Genomic DNA, 22,790 nt, shown 5'->3' with positions numbered 1-22,790 from the left:
TTTGAACTCATCTAAGAAACTGTAAATATTAAAACAAACCGCAGTTGGTGAGAAGACATTATCATACATGTAACATATTGAGTAAATGGTGTGATACATATATTGAAAGACCCTATTTTCAGAAGGTATTAGAATTTAAAACCACCTAGTTTTCTCCCTGCTAGAATGCTTTACTTCAGGGTAGTAAAAGACTTACAGCATTGTTGCAATTTAAGCATTGATTATATATCACCTTTTGAAAAAGCATCTTATTTGTAAAATGTGCTATGCACATGAGGGTTGGGCTGAAGGTTTGAATGTGTTGTACTGCCCATTTGTCTGTGTGGCAAAGTGGTTTGTAGTGCGCAGGTGTAGGGGTGATGCAGTGCTCAAGACAAGGACAAAAAACAAAATACTGATGAAATTAACATTAACCATAACAAAGGAACAGATCACCTCGCTATGTCCCCTTATATACCAACAATCAAGCCCCCTTGGTTAACCATTGCAACCGGTCCTCCAATCCGTGGCTGCCACATCGTTTCCCTTCTGGGTTGATGATTTAGTGTACCGTAGCTCCGCCTCCTTTCTAGATGGTCGACTTCAGCCTAACCCTGGGAATGAATTGTCTGGCCATCCAGTCCAGCGCCCTCACAGGTCGGGAGGAGATTTATCACCAAGAAGCATTTTGTCTCTGTCACAGTCACATGTCATTCCCAAGCAATGCACTGTATTCTTTATGTATATAGGTGATATGTAAAAACATAGCTGGTATGTATTTTCGCTGGATTTCAATTTATGTTTTTGATTCAAACCTTGTAGATTTGAATTGCAAAAAACAACATCAGTAACATATTACACCTACCTTATTCTATTTGTAAAACATTTTTGAAATGGCTTATTTTAGAAAGCAGTAGCTTATGTGTGAATTCATCGGCTTGCAGCAAAAAACGATATGTCTCAGTATAGAAGATTGTGTGGGTGTATTATATTTGACAGGTAAACTATTAAACTTGACTTCCTAACAGTAAGACAAAAGCTGGGGTTGGATATTAAACTGCTGCATGTCAGTCCATTCAGGGTGGAAAACTGCATTAAACTGTTTTGGAAATATTTTATTAATAAATGTAAAACAGAATATATACTATTGGATTACCTTGCAAAATGTGTGTAAAATATAATAATAAATTAGCCAAGTATAAGGAATAATTTATATAGCTGTCTGATGCTGTATTGTAATCTAGTTCAATCTGTGAAACACATATCAGTCTAATTAATATTATATATTGTTAATGCTTCAAATGTTTTGATTCTATTACATTCCATATTGCCAAAGTAAGTGTGTTTCTTTTCTGATTTCTGAGGATTTACAGTAGTGAGGCAAATAAATACAATCAGTAGTAATTTACAAGTAATTTGGCATGGTCTTCATGCTTGTGACCCTTGAGGAGCAGTAGTAAAAAATACTAAACCATGCAGCTGTATTTTCCAGAAAACAGGGTAGTGTATATATCAGAGATTAATTAAATCAAAGACAATCAACCAAATAATGGAAACGCTAGATTAGTAGAATTAGGGGGTGTCCATCTAGAGCCTGGCCAGGTATATATATGCTTTTAATGCAAAGATTTCACATGTACTATAAAACTGTAAAACTTAATCATCTCATTCTAATATCACACTGAGGCTGCTATTGGGTCCAACCATAGCCTACAATCCATTCTACAATTGAACAATGTCTCCCAAATATGAGACATCTCCTATACTGTATGTATAGCATCCCCCAAATATCAGACTTCTCCTATACTGTATGTAGTGTCCCCCAAATATCAGACTTCTCCTATACTGTATGTAGTGTCCCCCAAATATCAGACATCTCCTATACTGTATGTATAGCATCCCCCAAATATCAGACTTCTCCTATACTGTATGTAGTGTCCCCCAAATATCAGACATCTCCTATACTGTATGTAGTGTCCCCCAAATATCAGACCTCTCCTATACTGTATGTAGTGTCCTCTAAATATCAGACATCTCCTATACTGTATGTATCACATTTTTTACTGTTCTCATTTATACATTTCTTCACCTACCTCCAGTTTTCCCTCATGGTAAAAGTATTTGATAGGCTGCCATTTTTTAAACTTTTTTTTTTTTTTTTTTTTGTGTGTTGTTCAATGTTAGATTCTAGAATCACATTTCCTCCACTTTGGATCCCCATTAGATACATCATAGCAAGTTACATATACTATCTTCCAGTGAACAATTCTAACAGGAGCTAACAGAGTCCCAGTGTAAACGTTGGTCTGCAACATGACTGATTTTCTAATCGCTTTCAACTAGACTTTCTAACATTGATATAGTGTTTACAGCGCACGTCTGCCTGCTTTTTAAAATCGGTGTCTCTCCATCTGAAACACTAATTCACAGGTAATAATCAACTGACAAGAAACTCTTGGTTAGAAAAGCTAACCCATCAAAGCAGCACCGGACGAGAGTAGAATCTTACACTGTTCAGAAAATGACTATGCATTACAGTTCATTCTTTTTAGTTTAGAGTCCCTTGATATATTTTTTTTTTCAAAGGAAGTATACAGCTGAAAGTTTCAAACAAGCATTGTAATCTGCATATACTGTTTTAAAAAAAAAATATTTATGAAATTACGGAAATATTTCAGAAAAGTAGTATATTATACAGGAAATATTTTGCTGTTCCTATTGTTTTAAGTGTTTCATTCTACATCCATTATAACTTATTTTCACAGCGCTGATAGCACCCCAGTCCTGACCTGAACTCATCTGTGAGTTTTGGTTCCTGCATAAGTGAGACTGCCAGTTGTGCAACATTTTGGGGCCAATATGCATGCTGAATAATGGCTACTAGAAGAGCCATTTTAAAGTATATGTTATACAAATTGTAACATTTCTCTAATTCTATCTTTCAGTACGGTATTAAGAAGAGAGAAGAAAAAGAAGCTGAAGCTCAGGCAGCCATGGAAGTGGCAGCAGAGGGGAGTCTTACCCGCCCAAAGAAGGCTATACCTGCAGGCTGTGGCACTGAAGAAGAGGAGGAGGATGAAAGCATTCTAGACACTGTCATGAAATATCTTCCCGGTCCCCTCCAAGACATGTTCAAAAAGTAACAGGGCTAAAGCTATTAGATTGTTACCTTTTGTTTATAAGGCAAATATATTCTCCATAGGAGATTTAGAACAACATGATCCACCTGTTTTTTTTTTTTGTTTGTTTTATTTTTGTTTGTTTTGTTTTGTTTGTGTATCTGTGTGCGTGTGTGTAAATAGTCTCTGGTTTAAACAAAATAAATAAATAAATAAATAAATAAATAACATTCTTTAAAAAAAACCTCTAAGAGTATAAGCCATACTTTTACCTTTGAAGAAAAGATCACAGTCATATCATGTTGTTGTATAAGTGTTGTTGTTATTGTAATCATTTATCTATCCTACAGTGCTAATTAAATTGTATTTAGAAACATATTTCCTAATACACCCCATGAACACTAAATGTAACATTATATTACATTATAGTAAAAATGCAAGAACGTATGCAGTATATTGGAATAACAACTCATTTAAAATTTATTTTCAAGCATGCCAATGTTCAAGTCATTGTGAATATCTGTACAACTGATTTTCGGTGAATTGCATAAAGGATTAAAGCAATAATTCTGGCATTCTGTTTGATTTTGTTATCTCGTGGAATATAAAAAAAATGTTTCCTCTACATTACATTAACTAGCATGGAACATAAACCGGTCATTAGAATCAGTGCCAATTAGTTTGGATAACTGACTCTCTACTGTAGTGGTTTACTTTTTGAATGTCTTCAGCAATTTTTTTATGTCTTGAAAATAAAATGACAGTGTGGATAATTAGGAAAGAACTCTTGTAAAGACCTAATAGTTCCAGAAACTGGAGGACTCAATTTTTTATTAATTTGTTTTCTATTGCTTCAATTTAAATACGGTGCTTCACTGGTAGCTAGATAACTTTTATTGTCATCTTTTTATCTAAGCTCACTCTACAGTATCAGACAGTGACAATGGTAAAATATTTTAAGTTGTCCTGTATCTATTGATAAACTAAGGGGAACTCCCAAAATGGGCACTAACAGACAATCTTCATTATTGCTGTGTTCAGCTAAAGCAAACGAATAGATTGTATGGCTTTGGTGGTTACAGTATTCTTTCTAGTACAATAAGATTTGTGATTATTGTTAGCAATTTAACTCACCAGTAATAAATAAAGGAGCATATTCTCAATGGAGTGACAAAATATAATTGTTATAGTAATGTATTAATTACACTGCAGAGAATAACTAATTGAAATTGTACTAAAATATAACCTTATTCAAGTACACGGGAATTAATTAAATTAGCTGCCAACTTTTAATTATACATACAAAAACACTTGCTTGTCAAGTACATTGTTACATGGTCTTACCTTGTTTATTAATAAAATAAAAGGGAAACCAGCAATTCTAAGTTTCCAATGTCCCAGATGTGGCAAAGTGGTTACCAGTGTGCAGGTGCAGGTGATCAATAAGCATACAGACAATAAAAATCCAGTTGCCTGATGGCGTAACAGCAGTAAGTAGTAACAGTGTTAACAGGCAATACAGCGGCGTGTATTGCTGTTTTAATCCCCAGGTTGGTCCCATTAAATAATAGTCCTGTTCTTTTCCACCCACATGTAACACAAACACAAGCCCTCAATGTGTGCTCTAGTGCTCATAGTAAAAATAGCTATTTCATGAAACAAGGTGAAGTGTTGTCCAGGTTCGTGCTGGCCTTAAGCAACATCTCTGGGATTGTGTTTAGCTGTCTAACAAAACACAGACAGTCTATTAATAACAACAAACAAACACGCTATTACAGCACAGTTCTCCTTTCAGTTACCTTGTTAACCATTTACAAAAGAACAGATCACTTAACTGTCAACTATGACCCCTTGGTTAACGACTGCAACCGCTCCTCTAATCTGCGGCTGCCACATCTTTCCCTTCCGGGTCGATGATTTAGTGTATTGTAGCTCCCCCCCTTTATAGGTGGCCGACTTCCACCTAACCCTAGGAATGAATTGTCAGGCCATCCAGTCCAGAGTACTCTGTTCCCTTTACACCGTGCCCTCACAGGTCGGGAAGGTGATCTAACACCAAGAATCATTTGATCTCTGTCACTTCCAACCTTGTGGATTAACCCTTTGCAGTCCATTTATTAAAATATTTTTTTTCAGAGTAAAACAGTTTTAAAAGGCCCTGCATAGCAAAAGGACATCAGTACTGCATCTCCAGCCAAGCTCCACCCCTTGTTTGCTGTATTTTTCACATACCTCTTTATAGACATGCATACTGATAAATCTTCTCCTGATCACTCGTTTTATCACCAAACTCCTCAATAATGGGATCCAAGTCATTATTTTATTATTATAACATCTCAAAAAGCTCTGCAAATATCTGTGATATTCTTTGAGCGCTGGATGTGGAAGTAGCTATCTCCTTTGTTTGTGCCTGTGTTATCTCTGTGGTGCAGTGGCCATGTGTATTGCTCACATATGCCCTTTTTTCGGCTTCATTCGGCTCCTATCGGTCTCACTCGGCCATTGAAAGGTTTTCTCTGCTTTTTCCGGAGAAAAAAAGACTAGAGACCTGTGCTTGACGTCTTTCTGATGACCCTGTCCAACATCGGACTGGAAAGGGAAAATTGTAATGTCGTAAAGGGTTAAAAACTGTGGCAAAAAATACCAACCCAGCAGTCGATGCCTACCATAGTTTTATTTCCTTATAATAAAATATAAATAGTTTCAAAAATTCTAATGGGATTGGGTAGTACTGGACAAAAAAACAGGAGTGTGATTATTACTGTGAAACCCCATGCTGTTTACCTTTTATGGTTTGATTGCATTACCTGCTACATGCTGTTTTTATTTATCACATTCATCAAGTGGTGTCCTTGTTTCCAAGAACTAACCCTTGTTGTTTGTTCATATTACTCCCTTTTTAAAGTGCCATTATGTAAGACATTGTTATGTCAAATCTTAAATTGGCCAGTGGGTTCATAACAGTGAAAATAATATAAGCTCTGGTTGATTGGAAATATCAAACTGCCCACTAAGTTTAGCCTTTTGTTGAAAAATGTTATGCTGACCATTCAGGTTGTTATCCAAGACCTTTAATTAATACTCTAAATGAAAGATTAACTAAATATAGTCAGAACATCCATCAAATTGTCATTTTAATGGAAATGTATGTACAATTAGATTATGATAACATAAATTATATGAATGAGGGTGTTAACTTTATATGGGCTATTTTGGCATTAAGTACACCAAGTTTACCATCTTCAATTAACAATTATGCTGACATAATGAAAAGGGAAACATGAATTTGCTATAGTGCCAGCAGTTTGATTTTTAGACTTTTATTTGTATCTGGGACAAACATTATTGTAAAGGGCTTTACCATTTGGAGGAGAATCCAATATTCAGTCTGTATAAACACATATACACATGTGAGCCTAAGATTGATGAACAATGACCTTTACCTTCATGTACAAATTAGGCTTGCTAATATTATTATTATATTGTAATATGTGTGTACTGGGATGTGTGGTGCCAAAGTTGGTGGGTCCCTCAGACACAAATGCAATTTGACTTAAATCTTTCACAAACACAGCCTCATTAAAGTGTAATCTTTCTCAACACTTCTGTTTAAACGAACAATCGGTTCCAAAGAGACCATTTACAAAACAGTATATTTATCTGTCGCACTGCAGAAGATGAAACACCAAGGTATACAGTTAGGAAGTAGAGAGTAAATATGTATAATGTGCCAGGTGATTAAAAATACCCAAGCAGTTCTTACACAGTTCTCATTGGAGCCAGCAAACTGCATTCAAATTTTTTCAAGGTGAAACAATATTAAGGGTTTGTTATGTTATGCTTCTGAAAATATATTTTTTTGTCTTTGTGAAATGTCAGGCTTTTTACTTGGCCTTTTCCCTACAGAGATATGAAATGTACACCCCCTTCATGCCTTCAGGGCTTACGACCTGACGTTTTATTTTTTTTCTTCTTCAGCTCGCCTGTGAAGGGACTGTACTTTCTTGCAGTGTTCACTGGCTTGTCACATTCCATTAAAACTTCTCCTCCCCCATCCTGCCCAGAGCAAATCAACTTACTCTCTCCTTCTAGTCTTTCAGTATTTTTTTTTTTATATAACACAAGAGTAGTTACTTGCAAAGAAGTGTGGTGTGTGTACGTATATACTTGTTATTTGTTGAGAAGATCAACACAGATACCAACATTTTCCCATTTAAACTTTATCAAAACCCAGAAAAGAAGCTGCATTCCTTAACCATAAACACAAACCCACACATAAATGCAATGGTTTTTAAATAGATAGCATGAGCAATAAGATTGCATTTGAGATTTAAAGAAGTTCGAACTGTGCTTTAGTACCCCGATAGAAAAATGCATTGTGTGTGAATAAGCATGATTTAATATTCTGTCTAACTCATGGAAATGTTGTGACGGGGTGTATTAGCACTCTAAACAATATATTGAGGAATAATGAAATAGAGCTCCATTAACATTTAATTCCCTACCTAGCTCCATACGTATTATCATAATCATTTCCTTGTGCAATTTAGGTAAGATGATATATTATAGTATGTGTGAATTTGCTCTAAATGGTATTTATCAAAAACTGTGTATACTTTATTACCAGTGCATTTTTCAAATACAAACACATACACAAGTATCTGTGGCAAAGTGGTTTGTAATGCACTGGTCCTGTTGGTACCTCTCCTCTCTCTTGCTCTCCGCCTCCTCTCTTCTCTGGACCAGTGCTTCCAGCAGCACGGACAGTGCTGTGATATCCATAGTCCTGTTTCTGACACCATGGTTTGTAGTGCATGGGTGCAGTGGTGATGTGCTGCCCAGGAATGATAGACACAAGAGAGTTCACTGTGAAAAAGCAATAATAATACTGTGAATTATAACACCTGGCTTTACACAATGATGTGTATCGTTCAGGCAAACCACATTTTATCTCAGGTATGGTATCTTGTATGTGTGTTTCTGCATTTTTTTTTTTTTGTTTTAGTTTGTTCATAGGCTTGTTGCCTGGAAAATAAGGCTAAAAAACCTAGAAATTAATGTTGGCATCACCTTTCAAGAACTCACTTATATCAACAGCAAAAGCCATAGAGAATAAGATTATAATATTTATTATGAATGTTATTGTGAGTAAAAAAACAAAAAAATCTTTAAAAGGAAGCAACTAAATACATGTGCCAAGTCAATTATTGTCTCTGAATCATCATTTTCATCTTATGACAGCCTCTGTCAGATACAAACATGCTACTGTATGCTCCTTATTACACTGGCTTTTTGAATATAAATAAACTCTCACTAGTTATATACAAATCAATTGATGTGATGTGAATGTAATTGTCTAAATGCTATTCTGCATTGCTTGAACATGTTGTCTTCTGTTTTCATAACAATAAGTTGTTTTTGATGTACTTTTATGTCTGTAAATGTTTCTGTTTATGTCCTTTGCTGCTTGTTACCAGAACTCTGTACTTTTGTTTCCACTTGAATGCATGCTTACTGCGGCAGCAGGAAAGTGATTTAAGACACTTTTGTGAATGTCATTTGTGTTTATATTTCTCCTGTTAACTCTCACTGCATGCCATCAAAACTAATACTCAAGACTGTAATGTTCCTTTGAAAATGGAATCACAGTGAACTAAAATAAAGTGATTTCGTACTATCAATGTTCCTGCCTCTTGCACCCAGCCAAGCATTATAAATATTGGCATGAACAATGTATTTTCATTCTCCTGCTTCTGTGGAGGATTTGCTCCGCAAACATAAAGAATTGGAATAATGCTGATGGAAGTCTAAGGAGACCAGGTGACACACTACCTTATTTCTTTGGGTAGCAGGGCCACATAACAAAGTACTTCAAATTGATTACCTTTTGAGCATACAGATTTGGGATAAATAGCCCCTAAAAATTCCTGGCTTATGAGTAAAATTTGCTTGCTCCTTCTTCCCAGAATCTTTCTAGAAAAATAGACTAAATATGTGCAGTCAAAGTTGGTTTGACCTTTATTTCCAATACCCTGCAGAATGGAGATGTAAAAATATGTCTCAATCCCTAGGGCATAATAGTCCATTGAAAAGTATTGGACCCCACACAGACACTTCAAAATGTTAAAATGTTAAAAAAAAAAAAAAAAAAAAAAATCGGAGCTTGACATCAGATTCATTCATTAGAAGGGAACTAAATTAAATGAAACAAGTTGGTTGGTTCACAGTTCAGGTGTCCACACAGTTTTTAAGAAAGAAAATGTTCTTAAAAATGGAGTGTTCCAGGTTTCTGTTCCACTTGGCCCTTTTAAAATGTTGTGAATTTATATTATTCTGGAAGAGCCCCCTGAGACTTTCCTTGACCGTGAGAAACACAACAAACCTGAATATTTTTCATCTATTTTGTAAATGTCAAGTACAACCAGTTCGTAAAGAAGTGTAAAATTGCTTTAAAAAAAAAAAAAAAATCATCTACAATACAACCCAAACTCAGAGCTAGCATACATGTGAAAGTGACTTGGAACTTTTGTATTTATTAATTTGACTGAGATGTTATAACTGCATATACATGAAGAGATCTCAATGGTGACAAATACAATGCCTATCCTTATCCCAGTAAGTGAGGAACCAGTACTAGATTTCTAGATTACACGTTGTGCCAGTTGTTATCAATCAGATCATGAGAAGAGATCAATAGAATGCCAGACCTTACTGTACCTTCCTGGAATCGAGGACAAAGCAGTTGTTGTAGAAAGATTGAAGCTTGGAGGAAATAAATATAATGGGACTGCATCTGAAAGTAGCAGCAGCATTTGACATACTAAAAGTAAAAGGCTGGTTGTTATGTAATACACTCTGGGTGTTGTTTTCCAATATGGGGGGAATGTTAGTTTAAAGTACTGAAGAACAGAATTTACATAAGGGGACTACCGTGGTAGCCAAAACCAGCTATAAAAATTGTGAAATACATTAGTTTAACAACAATCATTTTGGCTAAAATGTTGCCTAATAGTAAAAAAAAAAAGTGTTGTTAAAATGTGAATGCAGACCAACCGTAAGCACAGCAAATAAATCAATATTCAGCTTCTCATTTGATGTAAAAATGTTTTTGTGTATTTATTCAACCTACAGTAGTTGTAAATACACGTTCACCCTTGATTTTCACTTACCATGCAGTTGTATGCACGTTTAAGATGTAGTCTGAGTAGATGTACTCAGAAGTAATTTATGAGTTTCTTGTCAACAACGCATTTCTTAAGGGTGACAAAAGTCGACAATGTACAGTAAGAATTAAAATTCTGGACTACTAGTGAGTGCAGGAATTCATTATATGTTATGTATTATTTTGTTATCTAGTTTAACTATTGTATGAAATCCGCTTTGCTGGTGACAGAACTAGCACTGTGACCCTGCCCCCCATTTAAAAAGTATGAAATGTATTGCTCCTGGAATATTTTTTGAAGCGTACTGAATCAGATGGCACAAAAACTGCAGGTTTTACAAATTTTATCGTTTCCTTAGAAGCTTAGGCTGAAATTCGGGGAAGGATTATTGAATGATTGCTCCCTTATCTCTTATGTTATATAAATCTCAGGTAAACTCACCTGGGGGTTGCCGTCGTAATCCCAGTTGTCATCCTACAACTGTGCTGCTGATTAAAAAAACAAACACCACTTGTCATTTTCATTTCTGCAGTCTGTGCTTCCCCATACGTCACCAGGCCTTTGCTTACATAATTACATTTTTCTTTACTTTGGTTGTGAGAAACTTTGTAGGAGCAGTTTGTCCTGGTTTATCTACATGCGTTTTGTTTAGGGGACTCGCCATGCCTCTCTCGGCTTTACAGCACCGCTTATGTTCCGGAGTGCTTTGTGTTTTGTTGTGCTTTTACTTGCTCGTACATGCCTCATCCTGTCGCTTCAGCCCTGCTGACCAATCCAGGCTCCAGAATTAGTAGCAACACATCCTTTCTTACTGAGGTGTTTCATTACCACCTCACCCCCTGCACTCATGACTGAGTTTGTTCTGTCTATATTCATTATGGCAGCATGGATTCACCATCTTGTTCTGGCTTACAATACTTCCCTATGCAATTTTTTGAACAAATGTATAAAATTTGAAATTGAAGGAAACTCAGTTTCTTCTACTGTCTCTGCTTTGCCCTCCACCTCTAGAGGGATCCTTGCAGCTAATGGTACCTGTAGTGATACATGCATTGAATCATGGGATAGCACGATTGAACCATGGAATTGATTGTCCTAAGGGGGATTGTCTAACCAGGGTCAAGAGTCGCACCAGGAGGTAGTACTGGAGTGACTCAACTGCCCACTTTACTGCGAGACACTCCTTCTTGATGGTACTGTAGGTTTTCTCGTGGGGAAGGAGCTTCTTGCTGATATACAGGACCTGGTGCTTGCTTTCCCGCAGCTCCTGAGACAACACTGCCCCAAGACCTGTCTCTGATGCATTTGTCTGCAGGCTGAACCTCCTACCGAAATCCAAATTGCATAGCACTGGCTTGCTACACAGCCTTCGCTTCAAAGGCCCTCTGACACGTCTCCGTCCATTGAACCGTATTTGGGGCAGCCTTTCGGGTGAAGTCTGTCAAGGGACTAGCAAGCGTGGCGAAGCTGGGGATGAACTTCCTATAATAGCCCGCTAGACCCAAGAAGGAGCAAACCTGGATTTTGGTATTATGGACTGACCAGTCAGCCAAGGCTTTCACCTTAGTAATCAGCATTCTGATCTGGCAATTCCCTCCTTGATACCCCATATACTCCCTCTCACTTCCCAATGGCACATTTCTTTGGGTTACAGGTGATTCCATCCTCTGACAAGGATTGCAGTACCGCCACTACCTTACACAGGTGACTCGGCCAATCCTCGCTGTGGATAACCACATCATCTATTTAAGCAGTGACATACTGCTGATGGAGTCGTAAAATGTGATCCATCATCCACTGGAAAGTGGCTGGTGCTCCTTGCAACCAAAGGACATGGTCCTAAATTAGTACAACCCGAAGGGAGTCGAAAATGCTGTCCTCTCTCTGGAGTCTGGGGTCAGGGGTATCTCCCAGTACCACTTCGTTGAATCCAGTGTCGTCATAAAATGAGCCGTGCCTAGAAGCTCCAGCAACTCATCTACCCAGGGCATGGGAAAAGCATCAAACTTCCATTTTTCATTAGCTTGCCTGAAGTCAGTGCAAAATTGAGTTGACCTGTCTGACTTATCCACTAAAACAATCAGACTGTTTCAGTCACTTTGGGACTCCTCTATTACCCCTAGTCTGAGCATCTCGTTAATTTCCACCTTTATAACCTGTGGTGGATGGGAGAAAACACATCAGGAAACTCCGCCACCAGCTCCTGAGCCTGACATTTCTGTGTTGGTGTCAGATTATCTGCAATCTGTACCAACCCGTTTTTTTGACAACACAGAAAGATCAGGTCACAGGTCTGTGATGTTATCTGCTTGGGCCATTAACAAAGCCTGATCAGCTGGTCCCAGTAGTAGTAGTCACTGTCAGTAAATCAGAGCAACATGCTTTTGAGGGTCTTATTAAAACACTCTATAAGACCATCGGTCGGAGGGTGAAAAACTGAGGTCCTAATAGTTTTAATCCCCAAAAATGTATATGTTCCATGGACTAGCCGGGACATAAAGTTGGTGCCTTGGTCGGTCAGTATTTCCTTGGGGATCCCAACCTGGGAGAACACCTTCAATAGCTCATTGGCAACAGATTTAGCAGTTGCAGATTTTTGGGGAATGTGTAGAGTAATCCAAAATGACCAACAGGCCGCACTCCTTTCTAGCAGTCCAACTACAGTATATCTACTCCAATATGCTCAAATAGAGCTTCCACTAGAGGCAATGGCACCAGTTCTCATGGGACTACTCTAGAGCCTTCTGACTCTCCCAACAGCATTCTGAAAAATGCTTAACGTCACCATCCAGCCCCAGCCAATAGAACTATGTCACAATCCTAGATTTGGTCTTGTCCCTTCCCAATTGACCAGAGAGGGGAATAGTGTGAGCCAATTGCAACCAATCCTCCTTAAAGGGCTGAGGAATGAACCACTGGTGACACATTTCCCCTGTCTGGGGTAATTTTTGTTCTTGATCAATTTCAAAGTGAGGGTACGTGGAGACGTGTCTGGGTTCGACCACCCGACCTTTAAAACAGAGCAGCTTAGTCAAAGAGCCTGCCCAGCACGTCGTCATTCCCTTGTTCGAGTCGGAAGTCATGGAAGTAAGCTAAAAAATCAGCTCCCTGTGCTGGCTCCGCGACCTCCCCCCCAGACTCTTCACTAATTGCCCCCACCTGAAACTTCCTCCATTGCCAGCCCTCATTGTTAGCGATCTGGTGCTTCCATTTAGTTTTGTGGGGTCTAAATCTATGGCAATACCATGTCAGCTCATGAAATGGGAATATCTATCCAATTAGTTCCTCTTTCTTAGCCAATAGAGAGGAGGGGGCCGTCACAGCAGTCGCAGTCCCACCCCAGAACGACAGGCACTGTCAACCGAGTACACAAACCCAATTGCACTTACGTTACCTGCTGGCCAATTTTCAAATTCACATACATTTTGGGATAAGTGTGCACATCCCCATGAATACATTTAATGTGCACCTGTCCCATTATTTGCTTATTTCCTGGTGAGATTAAGCTCTCTTGTATTAGAGACTAACTACACCCTGAATCTAAACTGGCTTCTCACCATGAAGCTTCAGTAGGAGGTTGAAACACAGGAGCCATCAAAGGGGCTCGACAGTTGGGTGGCCACGCGAGACCCCGGTCCAAAACCACAGCAGCCCGTGGGTGACCCCACTCTTCACTAGTTCTTGGGCTAGCAACTCCCACCGCCACTGTCCAAAAACCTGGCAACACCTTCCCTCCGGTCTCTTTGCCTTCCCTGGGCCAGTAGAGGGGGTGATGCTGGAGTAACGCTGTTTCCAGGCAGCTTAGCGGACAAAAGTTCTGCTGCCTGGTACTGTTCTGCCAGTTGGATCGCCCGATCCAGGGTGGCGGGTGCCTGTCATTGCACCCACAAGCACAGCCCTGGAGCCAAGCACTCCAGGAACCACTCGACTACAATCACCTCCACCAGTCTGGCAGTGGTTGTTGCTCCCAGGTTCATCCATCCCCAGGTGTAATCCTGCAAGCAGTGTGCGATGGCCCTGGGGTGTTTCTCCTCCACAAACCTCTCCTCCCAGAATTTGCGGTGATAACCTTCCGGAGTCACCCCCACGCAGTTGAGAATAACTGCCTTCAGCGTGGAGTAGTCCATCATTGCCATTGATTCCAGGGTCCTCGCGGCTGTGGCAGGAGGTAGCTAGCCCATTGTGCCTGGTCCCACACAGCAGAGATCGCCATAGCCTTGAATATCTCAAGGTAGGCTTTGGGTCGATCCTCTGCCGTCATTTCCGTCGGCCGTAGTAATCCTGGGTCCGGTCCCACAGGTCGGCCAGTCCCCTGCACTACCTCTGTTAGGGTTTGGTGCAGGAGGTCATAGCGGCGAATTGCTACGGGTCCATTCTGCCTCCCTCTGCTCTTGCATTGCTTTGGATGGTCAATGCCAGTGCATCCCACCCCTCACACCATAAGTGGAAGGGTGGTAGGCAATTCACTGACATACAGGAGACAGAACTGCAATTAAAACGCCACTCCGGCACACTGATTTATTTTCGCCTGTAGAGGGTGCTGTTGTCCATGGCCTGAATACCAGCAATGCCAGCAATACCAGTAATCAGGAGCACAGAGTTACCAACACAGGTATACAGTAAGGTTGATGCTGGCACACTCGCAGGTGCTCAAAATAATAATGAAAACAAAAGGTGAAATGAAAAGGGAAAATAAAACACAGTAATAAAACTATAAAATAAAGGTGCTGCTTATGCAGTGCCCCCACTGCCGCTAAGGCGGTCAGCTCGGGTCTCTGTCCTACACTCTGTAATGCACTATACACTGGGGTGGCCAAGGTTCCCCTCTAGTCACACATGTTCCCTTGGGTACATAACAATTTATTTTATTTATTATTTCTTTCTCTAAACAGTCTTCCTCAGCAGTGCTTGCCTGTTTTGTTCTCTCTTTGCAACCACTGGAGTTTGTTTACACTGGCCTTCTCAGCCAGTGTGTCTGGGTATTCCCAATCATGGTCAACCAAATGCATAACCAAGTGCAGTGCTTATGGGTCAAGCAATCCCCAAGTGGTGTTTTGTTTTTGTCTCTGCTAGGCTGCTGTAAACTGTCTCTGCCCTTTAGACACCAAATGCCTCTCTCAGTGGTATTGCATGAAAAAAAAACAATTAGGAAGTTAACTTCAGTCCCTCCCCTATCCATTGATGTGTGTTTCAAGCCTGTACTGTAAAGTATGGTCGCCCTGTCTAAAAAACTATGTGCTTTTTTTTGTGTTTACACTATCGCGGTCCTAGAAGCCCACTTCAGTATGATCGTGTTAACACAATCCTAGTCCTTAAAGGGTTAAACAAGTACAAAGGTGGGGAAGAGGGTTTGTTGGCTTTCCTTCTCACTAAGTGGCTGAGCGGTGAACCTTGGGGGATTGCTGACCCTATAAAATAACGCTGTGGTGTTCCCTCAGCCTGCCCCTCTAAGACGAAATGAGCTAGCTGATGGAAGCTCTGCTGCTGTACCGAGCTCAGCCGAAGAAGAACATGCTAAATAAATAATGAATTAAAAAGAAAAAAGAAAAATAATTTTTAGGAATGGGAAACGACTTGGGCAGAACCACCGAACAGTAAGAGTAGGTTAAGGGTCATACTGTGTTTTATTTTCCCTTTTTCTTTTTCACCTTTTGTTTTCATTATTTTTTTGAGCACATGTGAGTGCGGCAGCACTGAACTGTTTACCTGTGTTGGTATTCCTGTGGACCTGTCTACCATCACTGCTATTCAGGTCATGGACAACAGCGCCCTCTGCAGGCTAAAATAAATCACTGCCAAAAGAAAAAGAAACAAATAAAACTGGGCACCTGTGTGGTGTTTCCAAATACACCTTTCTGTCTACTGTGTCAGTGAATACCCACACCATTACACAATATCTATAAAACATTTTGAGATATCTCAAATTGAATTACAGCTATCTTTTTTAAAAAATGTTAATTTGCAAAACCAATTATTATTATTATTATTATTATTATTATTATTATTATTATTATTATTATTATTATTATTATTATTATTTTCCTCCACGATTCCCACACACCTTAGAGTGCAAATGAGATGATGGAATATATGCGTTGTGAACAAGTAATGAAGCAACTACAATCAACAACCGCACGTAACCACAATGAAAAATTTTATAAAATGAGAGCAAAAACTGCAAACATGTCATTTGTTGAAAAGAAGGCAGCAGGTCATGGCAAGTTAAACTGATGTCAAGTTTTCTCTGCTAAGACAAAATAGACTTTGAAAACAACCTTTCCTTGACTTATGGCTTTGTCAAAGCAAAAACCCCATTTACTAATGCAACAATTTTAAAGACAACACTACTAAAATGATCCTAAAGTTCCATTTTATTTATTTATTTATTTAATTACATTTTTTAATCTGGAATCACCAATTATTTTTGCCTCTGATTTTCTCCCATTTTGGGAAGCCCAGTTATTCAACCAAGATCATCGCTGCAACACCTGCACTAACCTGGGAGAGATGAAGATGAGCTTTTTTTGCACTGCAAGCCTGCTGTAAAGCCATTACAGAACTACAGCATTCGAACTGGTGATCTTCAGGCTACGGGGTGCCTCCTTTACTCCGGGCAGAGTGCCTTTACTGGATGCGCCACTCAGGAGCCCCCCTCAGTTCCTTTTCAAAGACTCCACAGCAGAACCAGGACTGTTGCAAGGAATACAGAAAAAATAGGGGATGATATTTTTGCTGAAAATTTGGATCGCTTACATCAAGCACCATTTGTACATGTAATATGAAATGAAAGCACAGATACCAGTGACAAAAGCCAATTAACCATTTGCGGTCCTATGTCGGACCCTGACCCTGTCCGACATCATCAAAAAGATGTCAAGCACAGGTCTCTAGTAGTTTTTTCTCCTGAAAAAGCTGAGAAAACCTTTTAATGAGCGAATGATACCAATATGAGCCGAGAGAAGCCGAAAAAAGGGGCGGATCTGAGCAATACACAGAGGCCCTGCACCACAGACCTAACACGGTTATACAAAGACAAGATAGCTGCTTCTGCATCCATCACTCAAAGAATATCACAGACATTTGCAGAGCTTGTTGAGATGTTATAGTAATAAAATAATGACTTGGATCGCATTATTGAGGAGTTTTGTGATAAAACATGTGATCAGGAGAGAATTTATCAGTATGCACTACTATGAAGAGGTATGCGTTAAATACAGCTACAAGGGGTGGGGCTTGGCTGGAGATGCAGTACTGAGCATCCTGTTGATATGGAGTGCCTTTTAAACCTGTTTTACTGTTAAAAAATACTTTTAAACAGAGCTTGTAAAATAAACAGCGTGTGTGAAAATAAATTGGACCTGACGCGCCTGACAGGCGCTGAATAAATTGACCGCTAAAGGTTAATACTGTTTCACCGATTTGTTGACACTGAAAACAAAAAACAAAAACAGTTGTTGCGCCTAATTGAAATAAGCGAGAGATGCTCTGCAGAAAATATATCAAATGCAATCATTGAATTCTTTGATCGTGAGTATTACCCAGTGGAAAAGCTAGTTGGATTTATTTCAGATGGTCTGTCTTACTTCAGTGGCCAAGCAAAAAAGAAAGAATATGCTTGCATTTGTGAGCTAAATGATGAGGAAATACACCCACCTTGTAACCTACAAAAAAATTATATGGCTGAGCCTTGCAGCTTGCAGTGAGTGATTTGTAACCTTAAAAATTGCACATTACTTTGAAAGACAGGCAAATTGCAATTAAGGTTCAATTCGCTATCGTGAAAACTGTGGCAATTTGTATGAGATGGTGCAAAATCACAAATGAATTTTGTACTTCCTGTTTTTGGATTGGATTTTGACACTTCATCATATGAATGAAACCATACAGAAAGACAATGTTGACTTGTATTATCAATCAATCAATGTTTATTTTATATAGCACCTTTCATAAAGTGCTTTACAAGATGCAGTAACAACAAAAAAATCCATAATACTTTAAATACAGAGAAATGCATAATACATGATATACAGTAAAAAAAAAAAAACAAAACAAACAAACAAAAAAACAATGCATAATACATTAAATACATAGGAAAGTGCATAACACATGATAGTAACATAATACATGAAACAGTAGCAGCAACAGAACAGCTAATAGCAGATTTCGGGCTTAAAGAGCATGGAAAGCAAGAGCGAACCATGTAGGCAATGATAACCCAGTGTTTTTTAATCCAAACCAGTTGAAAATCCCTAAAGATAAATTCAACCCATTCTTTGAAGAATGCGAATCAGAGCACCACCTCTCTGATCTAGAAATCTTAGTAATAAAAGTAAATTAAAATGACCTTTGTCAGGTAAGCAGAAAGACTGCACAGCTCATTTCAGAAGAGATTCCCAGAGAAATAACTTGATAAATAAATGTTGTTTTTTGATCCCCTCAACCCCAAACTCCCTGTAACCAAGCTGTCTAAAATTGTGCAAATATTTGCCAAAAACCTACCTGTTCTTGAACTGGAAATGCAATATGAAGTGTTTTGTGAAAGTGATGCAGTAAAGACATTGTTCCAGTCTGATGGATGCAGTAATGAGATTGTAAAGTTTTGGTGCCACTTCTTTCAAAATAATGATGGATACAAGTGGTTAGTCAGGCTTGCCATTCTTTTGCTAATACGTTAAGTCCAGATACCTGTAGTTGTGAACTGGGCTTTAGCCATATAAATAGGATTTAAACCTTCACAGTAACTGTCACAAATGATGAAAGTTTTAATTGTTTTATTCACTGGTGGTTTTATTGTATACTATTTTAGTCACACTAAGTATTGTATTTTTTACACTGTGTGTTTTATTTATTTTTATACCCAAAGGGAGACTCCAATAAGGAGAATTATTTTACCACAGGCACGGTCACAAGCAATTGGGACCTCAATTATAGTCAGGTGCAAGTCATCAGCACCACTTTGTTAGTTTCTCTATATAAGTGGAACCAATAGAACAGAGAGGGAGAACACTGGGGAGAGGGACACATTGATACTGGACTCTGGCCATTTTTGGACACTGAAGGAAGAAAAGCAGCACTAGAATCTAAACAACAAATACAATGGAGAAGCATAAGGAAATAAACCTGCACAACTAAATGCAGTGAAGGCCATGGCACAGAAAAGAAAGTTAAGTACACTTTGCATTGGTGAGACTAAAAGAATACTGTTTAACAGCTTGTGTTACATATGTAAGCATCCCTTTTGATGGATGCTAGTGTTCTAGTTATTGTTAACTGTTACATGACTCCAGTACATAGGGACAGTGAATGGAGGAAGAATGCTGTTGGAGTGGAAGATACAGTGCCTATAGTAAGTATACACCCTTGTTGGATGTTTTCACAGTTTGTGTTACATCCTGAAATCTTGATGCATTTAAATGTTTTTTTCCTTTGATTTACACAACCTACTCAACACTTCGAAGAGACAAGAGAATTTTTATTGTGAAAGAGTTAATGAAAAAAACTGAAATGCATTAGTTAGATAAGTATTCACCCTCCTGAGTCAACTCTTGGTAGAACCACCTTTGGCAGTAATTATAGCTTTGAGTCTTTTGGGGTAAGTCTGTACCAGGTTTGCATGTCTGGATCATGCAATATTCACCCATTCTTCTTGGCAAAATTGTTCAAGCTCTGTCAAGTTGGATGGGGATCGCTGGTGGACAGCAATCTTCAAGTCTTGCCACAGATTCTCAATCAGGTTCAAGTCCAGGCTTTGACTGGTCCACTCTAGGACATTCACTTTCTTGTTTTTAAGCCACTCCAGTGTTGCTCTGGCTGTGTATTTCGGGTCATTGTCCTACTGAAAGGTAAATCTCTGTCCCCGTCTTAATCTTTTGCAGACTAAAGCAGGTTTTCCTCAAGGATATACCTGTATTTTGCTCCATCCATTTTGCACTACCCTGACAGGCTTCCCAGTCCCTGTTGATGAAAAGCATCCCCCATAGCATGATGCTGCCACCACCATGCTTCACAGTAGGGATGGTGTTACCTGGGTGATGTGTTGGGTTTGCGCCAGGCATAGTGCTTTGCATTTAGGCCAAATAGTTCAATTTTTGTTTCGTCGGGCCACAATCTTTTGCCATATCTTTTCACAGTCTCTCACATGCCTTTTTTCAAATTCCAAGCAGGATTTTACATGGGCTTTTTTCAGAAATGGCTTCTTCCTTGCCAGTCTTCCATACAGGCCAGATTTGTGGAGTACCTGAGCTATTGACACATGCACAGTTTCTCCCATGGAACGCTGTAGGTCTTTCAGAGATGTCATTGGCCTCTTGGTGGCTTCTCTGACCAATGACCTTCTTACCCAGCTCCTCAGTTTGGGAGGACAGCCTGCTCTATATGCCTTTGAAATCTTTTTATACCCCTCCCCTGATTTATGCCTTTACACAACTTTATCCCGGAGTTGTTTTGAAAGCTACTTGGTGTTCATGGTAGTATCTTTGCTTTGAATGCACTACCCAACTGTGGGACCTTACAGAGACCGGTGTATTTAATCTGAAATCATATGAACCACTTTTTTAAACACAGATGGACTCCTTTTAACTTACTGTTTGAATTCTGAAGGCAATTGGTTGCACCTGAGCTTACTTAGGAGTGTTATAGCAAAGGGGGTGAAAACTTATCTAATGTTTTATTTAATTGATTTTTTGGTTTTTTATTTAATTTGTCCTTCCCCATTTTTTCACACATTGAAAGTGTTGAGTAACAAGGGGGGGGGGGGGGGGGGGTTAATATTTCCTATAGGCATATCTTTATTGTATTATGAGTTCTGATGCACTGTAGTTTTGTTTGTCTCCCGGGCTTGCCTTCTCCCTCCCGGCATTCCAGAAGAATGGTTGCAATGAAGACTAACTGCTGTATTGCCTGCAGACACTCCATATGTGAGGCTATCAGTGGGTGGGTCAAAAGACTAATGCTCTTGTAGGGAGGGGCTGAATGTGGGGTGTGTGCATTCACTCATCTCAGAGTGAGATGGGGGGGGGGGGGGTATAGTAGAGAAGGTTGTTATAAAAAAAGATACTTGCCTGTAAAGTCACACAAACATAACCTCTGACATTTTCTGCTATCCACCTGGGGCCATGCCACTTCAGGATTGTCATCTGCTCCTACACTAAGCAAAGTTCACAAAGCAATCCTAGTTGAGCCTAGCAAACAAAGTTGAGTTATGTTTTTGTTATTTAATTGTAAAGATATTTTTGTCTTTGCCATTTTGTTGTCATAGTTGTTTAACACAAGGTTTCGGCACAGGCACTAGAGAAAACAAAATATTAATCCAGGCATTCTTGTTCCACCTACAGAAGGCTATTTGCATATAAATTACTCCTGTATTGTGGAAGTGTCCATTTTTTTTTTTTAAATGTCCTTCATCACTCATTGTGCTGATGATCCCTTGAGTGCGTTCAATGAGCAAAGCACCTCAGGGCATTATCTGCCGCTTCCTATTGAATGATGTGCACACCCCAAGAGTGTCCTAACAGTAGCGAGTCAAGCTCAGAGCTGCCTCGCTGGAGGTTCAATACGTCTGACCTGCATTATCAGTGCGGTGGCTGCAAATTGATTTTTTCAAATATGGATTTGTATGACCGACACGAAGTATTACTTGTTGTCATTTTGGCTTTTTAAAACTGATTATGGTATTTTTTTTAATGTGACTATTGTATTAGAAAAGTAAGCATGGATCATTTTAGAACTTCACAAATATGACTCAAAATGCTAAACCAAAAAAGTGTTCATAACTTTACATTAGAAGTAATTGCATTTAAAAAGTATACACAAATTGCAAAACTCACTTAAAGCAACTGTTTTAATGCACCTGCTATTATGAAACTGCTCACTCCTAACAAACAGTTCAGTAACTGTTAACATGTGTTACGGGGTGCCCCGAGACAGCGCTCTGCCTATTGAACTTATCTCTGGTCTCTACTTTCTAAAAAATGAATGTATTTATATCTTTTAATTTGGAAATGCGTTATGAAAAAGACAAAGGAACGGTAACCTAAAAATGTGAATTGTACTTTCAGGTAAAATGTGGCACAAAGCGGCAGGTTGTGTTTGTTAGTGTGTAGTGTGCTACCTGGAAGTAAGGATGGGCGTGTGCATTGTGCATGCTTTTGCAGTCTGTTAGGAGCATGCATGTTAGTCTATTGAGGGAGCAGGGGGGAATAAATGGAGAAAACACTATTTCTGTCAAAAGTACCTCATCCATAGTAACTCTAATATATAGCTTACTAGTATGACTACTTGGGATATTATTTATATCCAGGTTTTAATTAAGATTAAATAGTTTTCTATTTTATACTGGTATGTTCCAGGCAGAGGGGCTGGGAATTTTAACCTATAAAAATCCTGCCCTGAGCTCCAGTTGAGCCATGAAACCCATCAAGTCAGATAAAGAAGGTTGTGTGTAATAGGTGAAAAGCAGTGCCTACCTGTAGCAGTCTCCAGCTACTCATTTAGCTATTTGTTTTGGTTTTTGCTTGCCTTATTTTGTTTC

At 39.0% G+C, this 22,790-nt stretch overlaps 1 protein-coding gene across 4 annotated transcripts in view; it reads left to right on the top strand.

Annotated features, from left to right (window-relative positions):
- Nucleotides 1-3,278, top strand: part of LOC121319297 (complexin-1-like) — a 74,383-nt gene extending 71,105 nt beyond the window's left edge. For all 4 annotated transcript variants that reach the window (XM_041256605.1, XM_041256585.1, XM_041256577.1 and 1 more), the window contains exon 4: nt 2,925-3,278. In XM_041256605.1, coding sequence (XP_041112539.1) covers nt 2,925-3,122 — 198 coding nt within the window. In that variant the 3' untranslated portion in view covers nt 3,123-3,278. The remainder of the gene's footprint in view (nt 1-2,924) is intronic.
- The last annotated feature ends 19,512 nt before the right edge of the window (nt 3,279-22,790 follow it).

This window comes from Polyodon spathula, chromosome 1 (genome assembly GCF_017654505.1).
Source record: "Polyodon spathula isolate WHYD16114869_AA chromosome 1, ASM1765450v1, whole genome shotgun sequence".
Lineage (NCBI taxonomy): Eukaryota > Metazoa > Chordata > Actinopteri > Acipenseriformes > Polyodontidae > Polyodon > Polyodon spathula.
Note: the sequence above shows the minus strand (reverse complement) of the source record. Positions and strands in the feature narration are given on the sequence as shown.